The sequence below is a fragment of the Camelus bactrianus genome, chromosome 17, assembly GCF_048773025.1.
Source record: "Camelus bactrianus isolate YW-2024 breed Bactrian camel chromosome 17, ASM4877302v1, whole genome shotgun sequence".
Taxonomy (NCBI): domain Eukaryota; kingdom Metazoa; phylum Chordata; class Mammalia; order Artiodactyla; family Camelidae; genus Camelus; species Camelus bactrianus.
The window spans coordinates 2,327,293-2,342,058 of record NC_133555.1 but is presented as its reverse complement, the minus strand read 5'-3'; the positions used below and the strand labels follow the sequence as shown (position 1 = coordinate 2,342,058).

At 61.8% G+C, this 14,766-nt stretch overlaps 1 protein-coding gene across 4 annotated transcripts in view; it reads left to right on the top strand.

Annotated features, from left to right (window-relative positions):
* NUP210 (nucleoporin 210) overlaps positions 1 to 14,766 on the top strand; it is an 89,183-nt gene that overhangs the window by 59,704 nt on the left and 14,713 nt on the right. For all 4 annotated transcript variants that reach the window (XM_074344245.1, XM_074344244.1, XM_074344247.1 and 1 more), the window contains 9 exons: positions 3,132 to 3,260; positions 4,490 to 4,617; positions 4,704 to 4,839; positions 6,234 to 6,296; positions 6,475 to 6,654; positions 9,137 to 9,217; positions 10,242 to 10,373; positions 11,671 to 11,829; positions 13,404 to 13,495. In XM_074344245.1, coding sequence (XP_074200346.1) covers positions 3,132 to 3,260; positions 4,490 to 4,617; positions 4,704 to 4,839; positions 6,234 to 6,296; positions 6,475 to 6,654; positions 9,137 to 9,217; positions 10,242 to 10,373; positions 11,671 to 11,829; positions 13,404 to 13,495 — 1,100 coding nt within the window. The remainder of the gene's footprint in view (positions 1 to 3,131; positions 3,261 to 4,489; positions 4,618 to 4,703; positions 4,840 to 6,233; positions 6,297 to 6,474; positions 6,655 to 9,136; positions 9,218 to 10,241; positions 10,374 to 11,670; positions 11,830 to 13,403; positions 13,496 to 14,766) is intronic.

Genomic DNA, 14,766 nt, shown 5'->3' with positions numbered 1-14,766 from the left:
GGATGGAGGTCCCAGCCCCCAACCTGGCCCTGTGGGAAGCCTCAGGGCTGGCCGGGGCCCTGGGTGAAGCTTCTCATCTCAGTGCCTGTGATTTCCGTGTGGCCCAGGTCACCCCCACTGGCCTCGAGGGTGTCCGCTGGGGGCACAGCCTGGCCACCACAAGAGGTTGATGGGCACACATGGGAAACAGAAGCTGACTGCACTGCTCACATTCAGAGGTATCAGCAGAGTCCTGACTTTCCTACAAATGCCACCTGCCAAGGGGCACGTGCCAAGTGTGATGCCAGGGAGGCAGGAGCAGCGGTGACGTGGCAGCCTCGGGGCCCAGCGGGTGTGGGCGGACGGCAGGCGGGCAGAGCTGCCTCTGGCTCCACATGCAGCATCTCCAAGGAGATGAGAGGACAGGACCCTCCCTCGGCTCTCAGGTGGCCCCGTCACCACTTCAGAACGAGAGCTCACTCTGGATGTGGGTTTGCCTACCTCCCCCTGCACACGTGTGCCCTGCAGGTCCGTCAAAAAGCAAGAGCGTCTGGAGACTGGAGGAGCAGGGGTGTGACCCAGTGGGGAGAGGGCCTGGCCCCCTCGATTCCTGCAGACCAGTGTGTCTCTGGAGTGGCCGGTGGGCTCGCCCTTAAAGTGCTGCTTACTGTCCAGTTGGCCCGAGGGGGCTGATGTGTGGGGACGGCAGCCCCTCCATGGGTGACCCCTCTGCTCCGCCGCCCAGAAGGCGGCCTGACGTCTAGCTGCCGGAGAATCCAGTGAAAGTGGAATTGATTTCCCTGCCGCCAGTCATCTCTTTGTTTAAAATGTGCAAAATGGCTCTTTGGAAGGAGAGAAGGAAGCGAGAATGCCTCCCAAGCACCCTGCGTGGGTCTGTCCGCGGTTGGCGCAGCGGCGTGTGATTTCTCTGCACCGCCAGGGCCACTCCCCGTGGCAGGAGCTTCTGCAGGAGAGTCAGATCGGGGCCTCGGACCGTGTTTTCAGAGGAAGCTTCTTTCTGTAATTTTTCAGTGGCTTCTCTCTGGGGGACGTGTAGTAAGCCCAGTGACTCGTCCTCCATAAGGCTGGAGGCCTGGTGGCCCCCAGCCCTCAATCCTCAGCGTGTTCGATACCAGGCTGGCGTGGCCAAGGCTCAGGTCCCACCACCATCTTTTCAGAGCGCCAGTGTGACTTCCACTCTGGGAAGTTTATAACCGACTTGAGTTGTGGTGTGGAATAAGCCGGGCGCCCTTCACCTGTGTTGGTGTGCCCTCGAGCCCAGTGATCCTGGCCAAATCCTCAGCCTGGCCAAGCTGCCAGCCCTCCGTGTCCCCAGCCCACTGCGGGCAAGGGCCTCTCGGCCCCGGCATCTTCCTGCCAGGCCCCCGCATCCTCCCCTGCCCGACAGTTCCTCTCTGGCTGCTGGTGGCCTCCGGCCCTGGGAAGTGGCCAAGTGTGGGAGAAGGAGCCCTAAGCTGGAGGCTCAGGCACTGTGTTCCCTCCCCAGCACCACCCTGCAAGGCTGGGTTCCCGTACGCACATTGAAGGCGTTGGACCAGAATCAGCACTTCCCAAAGAGATGAGGGTGCCTGGGGTCTGCAGGCTTCTTTCAGGATTCCCGGGTCCTGTCCAAGCCAAGACGAGCTGAGCAGGCTGCAGTGTCCGGCCTCTCTGCGTTAACTGGCGACTCAGAGCTGTGCGCCGGATCTCGGTCTGCTCAGCACACTCCCCGCCTCGTGTCGGGGGCCAGTCTGTGCCGGGTGCTTGCTTGGTCCTGAGGTTGCGGGAGGGGAGAGGACAGCCTGCAGGGAAAGGATGCGCAGGAAGGTCTGCGTCAGGACGGAGTGACAGGTGGTCCAGCTGCACCAGGAGAAGCGAGCAGAGGGGGCGAAGGTCCTGACCGTCCCGCGTCAGGGGAGACTTAGCTGAGGGGGACGCTTGGATGTGTCTAGAGGGTGAGTGTGAGGCAATGGGAGGAGGCGCCCCCGATCTCTGAGAGGGGCTGTGCGGCCCTGAGGCGGGCAGGCGGGTCCCAGCCGGCTAGAGCGTGCCGGCCGTGGGGGAGGGTGGCTTGTGACGTCGGAGCCATGGCGGGGACCTCATCGTGTGTTGAGGATTTGGGCTCCCTCTGGGCAGCCTTTGAAGGCTTTTAGCCTGGCTGTGCTGGGGTTGTGTGGTTGTCTCCATCTGGTTCTTCCCCAGAGGTTTTTGATATTGAAATCGTGGCTTTGCCAACACCGAACGGTTCACTGTACCCGACTCCCACCCCCGCCCCCAGTGAACATAAGACCACAGGCAGCAAAGCCAGGGCCAGGGGGAGACGGGAGGCAGCCGCGGGGCCCACCCACTGACCCCATGGCTCGCCTCCTCCTGTGCAGCCCCCAGACCAGTTGAGATGCACACCTAAGCAGTACGACAAGTGACTGCAAGTCCCTCTGCTGCAGGACACAGTGATTCTGCTGCAGCGTGTCTGGGGAGAGAGCCCTCTAAAGGTGGGGTCCCCGGAAGGAGGTGGAGAGAGGGAAGATTTAAAGGGAGGCCTTTGTCAGTGAAAGGCCGGAAAGCAGGCGCTCGGACGTTCCACTCAGACGTTTGGCCGGGGCTCTACTTCAGACCCAGCAGAGGTGGAGATGAAGGTGGCCACGAGGGAGACCCAGAGAGTCACACGGAGGACGTGGTGGCCTCTGCGGCCCGTTCCCAGGTGCTGAGGCTCTGGGAGTTCACATGAGGGCTTCTCAGAGCTTCATTTGGAGATCAGCCGTCTCACAGCCTGCCAACCCCTGGCCTGTGGATCGCGGGAGACCCCGTGGGAAGCTGCAGGGGCAGGTGGCCTGGACGGGAAATACGGAATCCAGGGTGTGAATCCTCAGTCGGCCCCTGAGACGCTGTGTCCTGAGGAGCAGCTTCTGTTTTCTTCTTGTAAATGGCGGAAAGTTGAAATCAGTGCTCTCTGAAATCTATCTGGGCACCAGCATTTTACATCTCCAACCCACCCCTGATGGGCAGTGGGGGCTCACGATGAGGGGTGGGCAGGGCAACGTTTGGGGGAGGGTCTTCTGAGCCTGGGCCCGGGGTCTCTGGGAGATGGAGACGCACGGGCAATGGGCTGCTGCTGTGAGCCCGTGTGACCGCGCCCACCTCCGACCCTGCAGGTGCACCCTTTGCTCCCAGGCACCTCCACCATCATGATCCACGACCTGTGCCTGGCCTTCCCGGCCCCCGCGAAGGCTGACGTTTACGTCTCGGACATTCAGGAGCTGTACGTCCGCGTGGTGGACAAGGTCAGTGTCGACTTCCTGACGCAGCTCCATCCCCGTGGACGCGCAGAAGCCAGGAAAGCGGTGGGGCTGCGGGGAGGGGTTTTCCTCGCGTCCTCTGACGCCTCGCCACCGTCCCACCGGGCCTCACCCAGGCTCGCCCGGCGCCTGGGGCTCCGTGCAGACACGCCTCCCAGGCTCTGGGTGTTCATCCCGGCTGGCACCAGCAGACCCGGCTGGAAGCCTGGCTGGAAGTTGCCCCCACATTGGCCCGGGCTCGGGAACCCTGTCCTCCGGCTGGGACGGGCTACATACCTTGCTGAGCGTGAACTTTCTCCCCAGCGCGTGGGGTTTGGATTCTCAGGAATTTCAGTGGCAAATGAGTAAAACGTACCAATGCCAAGTGCTTTTGCCAAGTGAGTTCATAATAGGCCTAGGCTGTTCTTCAGTGGAAAGAGGGCGTTTTTATTTCCCCAGTTGCCTGGCGTAGCCGCACCAGGCTTCACAGAGGCCGCGGTCAGGTGCTGCCTTCGTGGGGTGAGAACAGCTGGGGACTCAGGGGCACTCACGCAGCTCTTCCCCTGAGAGCCAGCGTTCCCTCGGCCTCGGATGTCCTTCCTGGTCTGTGTCCCTGGTGATTTGCTGTCCAGACGTGAACTCTTCCACTAAGCGTTCCCCAAAGTTCTTACAGCGTGTATCCTGTTCTGCCAGGCGTGAGCCGCTGAGGCACGGAGCACCTGTTAAACTCCCCGTGTGCCTGTCGCTAGTCTAGGTGGTGGACAAGCTCGCTAACCGGATTGTTAGCTGTTTTTTTTAATTGAAGTAGAGTTGACTTACGACGTTGTGTGAGTTCCTGGTGTGCAGCATGGCGGTTCAATACTCACGCGTGTTCCTTGTCAGATACTTTCCCACTGTAGGTTGTTACGAGATGTTGAATGTAGTTCCCTGTGCTGTGCAGTAAACCCTTGCTGTTCATCCATTTCCTGTATAGCAGTTTGTACCTGTGAACCCATGCTCCTGACTCAACCCTCTCCCAGACCGTTAGTTCTTAGGAGCGGGCCATGTCGTTTCTGCGCCTTGGATACAGTAAAGCACTTGGTCATTTTCGTCTGTTGATGGGCTGAGAGTCTGGCGGTCAGCCTAGGTCTGTGGGTTTGAGGTTGGTGATGCTTTTGCACAGAGCCGCATGGAACCCCAGGTGGTGGGCTCGGTCCCTCGAAGGCCACCCCGAGTCTCTGTCCCCCGCGATGTAGGTGGAGATTGGGAAGACGGTCAAAGCTTATGTGCGCGTTCTGGACTTTCACAAGAAGCCTTTCCTGGCCAAGTACTTGACCTTCATGGACCTGAAGCTCCGGGCAGCCTCCCAGATCATCACGCTGGTGTGAGTCCTTGCTGGGGTCAGGAGTCAGAGGAGGGCATCTCGGGGCAGCACTGGGGGGCACATCTCAGCCCCTCCCTCTGCTCCAGGGCCCTCAACGAGGCCCCCGATGACTACACCGCCACGTTCCGTGTCCATGGCGTGGCCATTGGCCAGACCAGTCTCACCGCAAGTGTGACCGATAAAGCCGGACAGAGAATCAACTCAGCCCCACAGCAGATCGAGGTAAAGCTGTCCCTCTTCACGCCCCGTGGGACGCCCAGCCCTGCTGCATGTTAGGGTGGGGCAGGGGGAGCAGGGCTTTCTGTCATGGGCTCGGGGTTTAGGGACAGTCCAGGAAGGCACGTGGAGAGGCCATACTAAACTCCACCCTGCGGAGCCATCTGGCTAACAGAGGGCCTCCACCAGTCCTGGGGGTCCAGGGGCAGCAGGAGGGAGGGCACTGGGTAACTTTGCTCTCTCTGGGAGGCAGGGGGGCGTGGTGTGTCAGAGGAGAGGGGGGACTTGTCTCAGGACAAGGGAGGGGCCGAGCAGTCTTTAACCCCTGATGTGCTGGAAAGCAGTGGCTGGTGGAGCTGCAGGCGGATGTGGGCGCGTGTGGAAGCACGTCAACAGCCGGGGGCCTTGGAAGCGGTGGGCTCCTCGCAGGGCTCCCGGGGCAGCAGGCCCCAGACTAGGGCGCTCCGGGGGCCAGCATCTCTCAGCGCGTGGCTTGGTGCCCGCACAGCCTGAGATGCTGGCATGAGCCGAGGATGGCAGGGCTCAGAAGGCGCATCCAAGTTCATCCCTCAGTGCCAGCGCTGGGCAGCTCCTGCCGCGTCCTCCGCGGTCTCGGCCACGTGGGGCTGGTGGGCTCTGGGTCAGTCTGTGTTCTGAAGCCGTGGGTGTGGGTTGTGCTTCTGCCCTTCTCCTGGTGAGGAGAAAGTCACTTCTGACTATAAACGGCACAGCCCTGCAGAGACATCCTCACGCACAAGGCAGCCCCTTGGCCGGCTGGCGCGTTCTTGTGACGTTTCCGTGCTGCTGCGAAGTGAGCGTTGTAGGGGTGCCGGGGGGTTGCGGGGTGCAGGAGGAGGACGCTGGGGCTTTGCCCTGCTGCAGAGACCGGGGCCTCCTCATCGCTGTGCCCGCGTCCGGCTTTCCCCATCTGAAGCGGAGAACTATTCTAAGGCAATTTGTCAGTAGAAATTTGGAGACGTTTAGTGAAAGAGGCAAGCTTCCAAAGGAGAGTTGGGGACGTCTCGCAGTGGATTGGAAACTGACGCACGTCAGAATCTCGTGGAGGGCTCATTAAAAGGCGGATCGCAGGGCCGCGTCTCTGACCCGCAGCTCCGAGGCAGGCCGGGGAGCGGGCATTTGTACCACATCCCAGGTGGCATCCACACCAGCAGAACATGCCTCCGTGAACCGCAGATCCTCGGGCCCAGGGGTGGGCTGAGGTCTCGTGGGACCTCTTGGCTCCTCAGAGTCGGCCAGGACCCCAGGCCCCCGCCAGCCCCTCCTCAGAGTCAGAGTCGTGCACTGTGCCTCCCTGTCTCCAGAACCGTGGAGTATGACTGCCCGTCTGCGTGAGCTTGGAACACAACAGCCCCCTCTCTCTCTTGTGTCTCCACATGCAGGTCTTCCCCCCATTTAGGTTGATACCCAGGAAGGTGACGCTGATTATCGGGGCCACGATGCAGGTGGGTGCCCAAGGCCACATCCCCCCCACCGCGGCCAGCCTTTTGCCATGACCCCTTGGAGCCCCTCAAACGGGCTAAGGGTGGGCGCTCTGGGGTGTTGGCACCCTTGCCTCTGAGAACGAGGTGGGGGCCGGCCGAGGGGGCGGGCTGACGGGCACCACTGCTTCTCCCCATCCAGGTCACCTCCGAGGGCGGCCCCCAGCCTCAGTCCAACATCCTCTTCTCCATCAGCAACGAGAGTGTGGCGGAGGTGAACGGCGCCGGGCTGGTACGGGGGCTCGCTGTGGGTAACGGCACCGTGTCCGGGGTCGTGCAGGCCGTGGACGCCGAGACCGGCAAGCTCGTCACTGTGTCGCAGGTAACGGCGGGGGCTGCACTGGACGCGGGGCCTCAGGCAGCTGGCAGGGCTGGTCAGCCTGATGGGGGGAAGCCCCGTTACTGGGTTCGGGCTCTGCCCCGAGGACCACCCCTCCCTGAGGATCTTGCTTGAGTCAGAAGCCCCTGCCTGTCGCCCGCCCACACTGGGGCCGGCTGTGCACTCGCACCCCAGAGGTTGTCCTTCTCCGGACTGAGGGTCCCTGGCTGCTCCTTAGGGGACAGGGTCCTGAAGCCTGTGCAGAGTGATGGTGGCAGTTGTGACAGCAGACGCTGCTCTAGTCCCACTTCCTCTAGTCCCCCAGCACCCTCCGCTCTGCCTGTTGGTGGATGCTGGGCCCAAGGGCTGAGCTGGTGCCCTTGGCCACTCCACAGCTGTTCTCGGACCTGCCCGAGTATTGCTGACATCAGAGCCTCCTTCCTTCCCTTTGTTCGTTTCAAGCAGGGCTTGGAGATGCTCTCGTACAAGAGAAGGGGGTGTTGTTGGCTCTGACAGGCTTTGTGGATTACGTGTGTGTTTTCGGAGGCGTGCGCTGGCCTGGCTGCCATGAACAAGGATAGCTGGACACCAGTAGCTTTTCAGACCTGGGTTTATATTTCCAGGAGAAAAGGAAACCCTGACCCTCCACTAGACTCTGCTCAGCTGGAGGTTGTCCCCCAGGCCTCCTCTCTGGGTGAGGGGCGTTTCCTAACTGCTTCTCTGGGTCAGCAGAGATGCTGGAGGGTCCCCCACCCCACGTCGGTGGCATTGACTCCCAGCAGGCGAAAGCTGGGATCTCTAAGTCTGACCGCTTCCTTCTTTCCCGGGGGTGGCACTTCTGTGGGCCTCTGGAAGGAGAGGGCAGAGCACGGCCTCGTCCTGAGAAGGACTCCGGGCGCTTGGATTCTGCCCCATGTCCTTTGCCCGCGGTGACTTGAAGCATCTGCTTTGTGGTCAGTGCCACCCTGGAAACCTGGCTCTAAGAAGTGTTTTGTTTCGTGCAATGTGACTGTGGACAGGAGCCTTTTCAGAGCCCAGTCATCCCATTGGTTGTCCAGAATTGGGCCCCTGAAAGCGGTCCCGAAATGCCGCCACGTCCAGAGCGTCTGAACACACAGCTGAATGGGGAGCTGGCGCCCGCTGCCCCGGAGAGGGGAGGCGGGCTCCGAGCCAACACTGAGTTCATTGATTTACTGCTTGTCCCAGCAAGGGCCTCGGGTAAGCCACAAAGCTCTTTTGGGTTGCAGGGGTGGCTACCCAGAGTCTACCTGTCCGTCTTAAGGAGACAATAAGCATCTGCACGTGAGGCTTGCCCCTGGCCGCACACGGGGCTCAGAGAGACGCCCTGGAGAGTGGAACGAAGGCCCAAGGAGGCCCTGCTTTGTTTCCTTCTGAAGAAAGGGTTGCAGCCTCAGGAACTGGCCCATTTTTCTCCCCCTGGGGGCCTACGTGGCTGAAATGGCAGCTGGCTGGAGAGTCGGCCTGAGGGGCACAGAGCCCGCAGTCCCTCCTGGCCACCGCTCCTCTCCGGGCTGACCTTGCTGGGCCACCTCTCTCCGTGCGCCTCCATCTGGGGGGCCGGGCCCTGGCTCACCTTAATGGATGGAGGGGCTGCACCCCCAGCTGCATCTGAAAGGCGCCTCCTTGAGCCCAGGCAGGCAGGCGCTCCGCCCGAGGTCCGTGTGTCCACAGAGAGCATGTGATTCTGGTCCGAAGCTCACAGCTCTATCTGTAGTCCAGGTCACCCTAAGAATCAGCTTCCAAGGCAGAGGAGATGGTCCAGGACTGGCAGGAGGAGACTGAGCAGTGAGAAGGATGGAGGGAAGGAAGGGAATGGATGCTTGCTGAGCACCTCCTGTGTGCCTGGGGTTAGCCCAGGTCACAAGGCGCAGGAGGTGGGCTCACAGGAGCATGTGTGAAAGGGGCCTAATGGTTTTGGTAGTGTAGGTTCAGCAGCACTGCCACAAAGCCAGTAAAGTTAGCCTTTGGCCAGATTAATAGGAGTATGGAGTTCAGAATGAAGGAGAGTATAAGGTCTGTTCTAACCACACTCTGCGTGGCTCCTGCATTAGTTCCTGTATCTGCTCAGAGACCAACAGGCTGGATTTAGGGTTGGGAGAGTCGGAAGCCTGTCCTGTGAGGGCTGCCTGGCCTGGAGAACAGTCCCTGCTCAGTATCCCTACGTTTCTGCAGTGCTGACCTGAGCATCTGGGTCGGACAGGTCTGTAGGCTCAGAGGACCAGGCTGGCACCCCCAGGGGCAGCAGAGGCAGCAGCCAGGTCCAGGTGAGGCAAGCGACCCAAAGAGCCAGGCCTCCCCGGAAAGAGAAGCATCATGCGGGAACTCCTGTGGCGCCTTCTAGCCACGTGACTCTGAGCCGGCCTCGGCAAAAGCCTCCTTGGTTGGAGGGGTCCCTTCCCGAAACTCCCGTTGTAGCACACAGCCCTCACCCCCAGCCCGCCTGAGCCCCAAGCCCTTTTCCTAGGATCTCGTGGAAGTGGAGGTGCTGCTTCTCCAGGCGGTGAGGATCCGCGCCCCCATCACTCGGATGAGGACGGGGACCCAGGTGAGGCGGGAACCTCTCCAGCCCCTCTGGTCTGTGCTCCCTGAGCAGCCCCTCGGCAGGTGTTAGGCTCGGGGTTCTAGCTCAGGGGGAGCTTGGGGGCTGCTGTCAGGATGCTGTTCTTCCTGCTGGAGCAATCCCCCACGCCCTTCACCTGCTCAGCCCTGTTCACCTGCGGGGTCCGGCTTCACTTCTGTGCCTTTCCTGCTGCAGAAGGCAGCCTGGCGATCTCTCCCCGGGTCCCTCGCCCCTTTGACACGTGGCACTTGCCGTGCAGTCCTGTGTGGGCTCAGACAGTTAGTGGGGTCTGCGTCCCCACTAGCCTGCCACCTTCCCACACCTAGAGCAGCGCCTGGCACCTCCCAGGGGCAAACATCCGCATGGCGCGTCCTCTTCAAAGCGCTTTCTGGATGTTACTCCGCACGGTGTCTGGACAGCCCTGCGAGGTAGCTCCTGGGTCGTCTCCACGTCAGAGGAGGAGAAGGGCACCTGGAACGCTTTGGGCGTCTGCCCAGGGCACACAGCCAGCCAGTGGCAGGACTGGGCACCGACTCGCAGCCTGGCTCAGGGTCTGTTTTCGCCTTTGGCTGCGTCGTCCCCACGTGTGCCCTCTGGACGGCTCTTAGTTAGTTCAGGTTGTCGGAGACTGAATCCCACCCGTGCCTGCTGCTCGTGAGCAGGGGCTCCCACTAGACTGAGAGAGAGGTGAGCAGGGTGAGCTGCCCTGCCAGGGGGGTGCAGGCGTCCCAGAGCCCTGGGGGTCACCCAGGAATGGGGTCTCTGAGCCAAGGTGTGACAGCCCACGGTCCAGGACGGACGGGGGAGGGGCTGGTGCTGCCATCTGTCCCTTCCTCTGTGTCATCACACCCCCCTGAACCTGTGCCGTGCCTGTTTCTCTCTCTCTGGGAAGACTGGGGCTCAGCTCCCAGTGCCCCACGGAGACAGGAAGGTACCGGGCTGTGCCCCAGGGCTTGTGGGGGCTCTGGCCGTGGCCTGCAGGGGTCACAGGCCTGGCTTCTCCCCGCAGATGCCTGTCTACGTCACGGGGATCAGCAACAACCAGAACCCTTTCTCCTTCGGGAACGCAGTGCCGGGGCTGACCTTCCACTGGTCTGTCACCAAGCGGGACGTCCTGGACATTGGGGGACGGCACCACGAGGTACTACCTGCCAGAGCCCTGCACCCTCCGTCCCAGGTGGCGTCGGGTGGGAGGGCTCTCACCACATGTCTGCCCACAAGGCCCGCACGTCACACCCAGGCCGCCCTCTCGAGGCTCCCGACTCCTTCTCCCAAATCTGCCACCACCGTCCCTCCCCGGGGTCCCTCCCCAGGGTCCCTCCCCAGCCCTCGGTCCTGCTCGTGTCCAGGAGCGCAGCTCCCAGCCCCTCTTACTGAGGTTCCCAAGACTGTCCGCAGCCTCCGCCTTTTAAAACATTTCTCTCTTTTTTAAAAAATAGAAATACAGTCAGTTTACAATGTTGTGTCGATTTCTGGTGGACAGCATAGTAGTTCAGTCACACTTGCTAACCAACCACTGCAGAGGCCTTAGTACGGAACCTACCAACGGAAGGCAGCAAAAACGACAGCCTTGTGGGGAAGCCACAGATTTCCAGAATGTCTCAGGGTCTTGGTCGGGGTCCCCACTCTGTAGCTTCTGACCCCCTTTCCAAGATGACGCCTGGCAGCCCTGGGGTTTTCTCCAGGTTTACCACGGGGCCCAGCCCTGTCCCCGAGGCCCCCCTAGGGGGTCCTCAGCCCCTCCTGGTCTCAGCTGGCAGGCGCTGCAGAGGTGGTGCTGCCCCAGGTTCTGTGAGCTGGACCCTAAGTGGCGGGGGAAGGTACCCAGGGGGCCCAGCCAGGGGGGCCTTGGTCACGCAGGACCAGTGGGGTTTGTTCAGGGGGGTTCTTGTCTTATCCATGGACAGTGGGGGTAGGGCCTGGGGAGGGCGCCAGGCATGGGATGATGTCTCCTAGAGGCTGCCGGAAGCTCGTCCGATGCATGACCAGCTCCTCCCCCGCCCACTCGGTGGGACCAAAGTCCTGTCCTCAGTTTGGAGGAGCTTCCCCAAACTGTTCCCATGGTATCCAGGCGTGTGACTTGTTCACAGACATCCTATCATGGGGGCTCTGCAGGGAAACACCCACGCCTAGAGTTACCTTCGTGATTTGTCAAGGCTCTGAGAAGTCTTGCGTGAGGAGGCTGGCTAGTGTGGCTTGGCCCCGCATCTTCTGCAGGCCCCCCTGGATGGTGTGAAATTGCAGCGTGGGGTGCCCTGTGCTCATGCTGGGGTGACTGTGGGCTGCGCTCCCTGGCTAGCAAGTCCTGACCTGAGCGGGAAGGCAGCGGGGTGAGAGCTGGCAGGCAGCTCAGGGGTCTGGGGCTCCTGTGGGCTCTGCCCTTTTAGGGAGCTGGGGCCCTGGGGTACCCCTGAAGGCATGTTTGTTGTCTGTTGCAGGCGTCGCTCCGGCTCCCGTCACAGTACAACTTCGCCATGAACGTGCATGGCCGGGCCAAGGGCCGCACCGGCCTGAGGGTGGTGGTCAAGGCTCTGGACCCCACAGCAGGGCAGCTGCTGGGCCTCGCCAGAGAACTCTCTGATGAGATCCAAATCCAGGTAAAGGACAGGTGGGCAGAAATGGCCGTGAGTGGGAGAGTCGGTGCCAACTCAGGGGCCCTGCGGGCACATGGCCATCCGTCTACCGCCCGGGGCTGGGGCTGGGGTGTGTGAGGTGCTGTGGAAGCCCAGACGTGACCCCAGGCTTCATGGAGGGGCGGGCTTGGCCAGCGGACCGGGTGGAGGGCGTGGTGCGCGCAAAGGCCTGTAGGTCTGAAATAGCTTGACGTGCTCCCGGAAGGGCAGCTGACTCAGCTCCAAGTCCAGGGTGCCTTCTGGGAGGAGGAGGCTGGCAGGTCATCTGAGCTGGGCACTAGTTTGCTGGTGTAATTCACAGATGCTCAGAGCCCCCACACCTCGATGTCTCCCTGACCCGTGGCCATGTGCCATGGCGCTGGCCCTGGGCTTTCCTGCCAGCTGCTCACAAGGGAGGGGGAGGTCCCAGTGGTGCCTTTACCTCCATCTCAAGGGGACGACAGAGGTACACGCCTAAGAAAGGGAGGAGGAACCAGTGTGTCCGTGTGCGAGTCTCCTGTGCAATACGTGTGTCCGAGTCAAAATCAGCGATGCAGCTTCACTGGGTGCCCCCCACCTGGCGAAGGGACTCGCCTGGCACTGGAGCCCAGTCCAGCTCCCAAAGGCTGTGCACCACGCACCGTGTAGGAAGCCCCGCCACTCACAGCGTGCCCCGTGGCTCCCCTAGCCCTGAGACGAGCGTGGTGGGGATTATTGCTTCCAGACCCTCTTTACAGCTGAGGAAGTCGAGCTTAAGTGTATGGTCGGGACATAGCAGCGCTGGGAGGGAGGGCAGGTCAGTTTCCTCTTGCAAAATCATCCGTCAGCTCAGATGGTTTTAGACATAGGCCCTTGGGAGAATCCAGCTGGTCCAATCGAATCAGAAGCCAGCGGGGAGCCCAGAGCTGTGCTCAGCGTCCAGTCTCAGATGCCAAGGGTGCTAGCACCCCCGAGGGTCCTTGGAGAAGGGGACTCAGAAGGGTGACATGCAGAGACTGGGTGCAGAGAGGGGTCTGGAGCTCCCAGGGAGGGGCTGCCTCCGTGGGCTCGGGCGGCGGTGGGATGGCAGGTCAGATTCCACCCACATCATCAGGTTCACTGTCCGCTGGCCTGGGTCTGCCGGGTGCCCTGCACCATCTCTGTGCGGGTCCTGTGGGAGCCGACAGTCGAGGGCAGCGGGGGCGGAGGGGCTGGAAGGAGGGAGGCTCTGGGATGGGCACATGCGGGGCAGTGTGCCTCGCTGAGAACTTAGAGCTTTCTCCAGGCTCAGTCCTGGCAGGGTCCCACCGAGAGGACCTTTGGCCGGTTAGTCTGCGAGCCGCCTTCCACACCCCGTCCGAGAGCTCGAGGAGGCCCGTGTTCCTGGCTCCGCCAGCAGCCCTCATGGGGTTCACCAACACCCTCATCACACCTTTGACCTCTTAAAGGCCGGCCCTCGCCATCACGGCACCAGCGACCTGACGGGTGCTGGCGTCAGGGTCTCTCACGTCTGGCCCCCGGGCCCTGCCGCTGGGAGGCAGGCAGACGTCGCAGGAAGCACAACACGCCCTCTGTTCCAGGTGTTCGAGAAGCTGCAGGTGCTGAGCCCTGAGATAGAAGCCGAGCATGTGTTAATGTCGCCCAACTCGTTCATAAAGCTCCAGACCAACAGGTGCGTGACTCGGCGCCGGGCCTTGTCCAGGCGGGAAGCCGCGGCCCATTTGTCAAGGTTGTCAGGAGCCCTGGGTGCTCTGGGCACAGCTCCCGTGTCGCGCTGGCAGCGGTGCAGCCTCAGCTCCCGCAGAGGGGGCCCCTCTTCTCTCTGTGGCCCAGGACCTTTCACACCTGCTTCAGAAATCCAGGTTTTCAAAGAGGGGAGAGAGCCGGCCTCGGGGTGGTCAGCGTTTCAAGTGCCCGTGTCTCAGGACCTGCCACTCACTGTGAGGTCGAGGAACGAGCCGCTGGGGCCTCACCGGGGGGCGCGGGAGAACACGGCTCTAGCCCCTCCCGGGCGGTAGGGACACGCCTGACTGCTGAGAAGCGAGGTTTGGAGCATGTCTGCAAACCTGCCTCCTGCTTTGCATGCTAAGGTGACGCTTTGGGTGGCGACGCTCTGTGTGAACTGCAGTTGCAAAGTCAGGTGCCTTGAGGGCTGTTGGAGACACACACACTCACACGTGATGGACGAGCCGCCCAGTGTGTGAGCTCCGGCTCTGCCGGGCTCCGGATGACAGCCATGCCCTGAGGAGTCTGGCGGGGAAGAGAGGAGCGGAGCGTGAGGGGGGCGGCTGTGAAACGAGGTGCGGCGTTCAGTCTGCGCCCAAAGAAGGGCCTTCCATGCGAGGACAAACGGGAGGCCCGGTGGTGGAGGTGCTGGGGCGGGGTCTTGAAGGGTGCTTAGGGGTTCCACGGGTTAAGGTTGGGGGTGGTTGATGGGGGCAGAAATTGGAGGCAGGAGCAATGTTAAAGTCACCTGGGGAGGGCCCGGGGGCTGCGGCACAGAGGGCGGGAGCCGGCAGCTTTTCCTTCCTGTCTTCTCTTCATAACATGAATGAGTATGTAAACTAGCATAAAAGATGCACCATTTGTGTTCTGCCTCCTGGTGTGTGTATCTCAGTAGTTTTCCAGACCACATTCTTAGCAAGTGGCCTGTTTGTTATCTAGTTATCGGCCTTGGAAATAGGGCACGGCGGGGCCGGGGCTCCCATCTCACGGCTGAGCAAACCCAGGTGGGCAGGGAGACCCGTGTGCCTACAGGCGTCCACTTGTCCATGGGCTGTGGGGACAGCCTTGGGGTTCCGTCAGCTCAGAGCCCCCACCTCTTCCCGCCGCGCCAGGCTGCCTTCTTTCAGCAAAGGCAACAGTCTGCCGCGGAGAGATCCTTTACGGCAGGCGTCCGGGCAGCTGCCGAGAGACCCTCAGCCCTCATGTCCTTCCACAGAA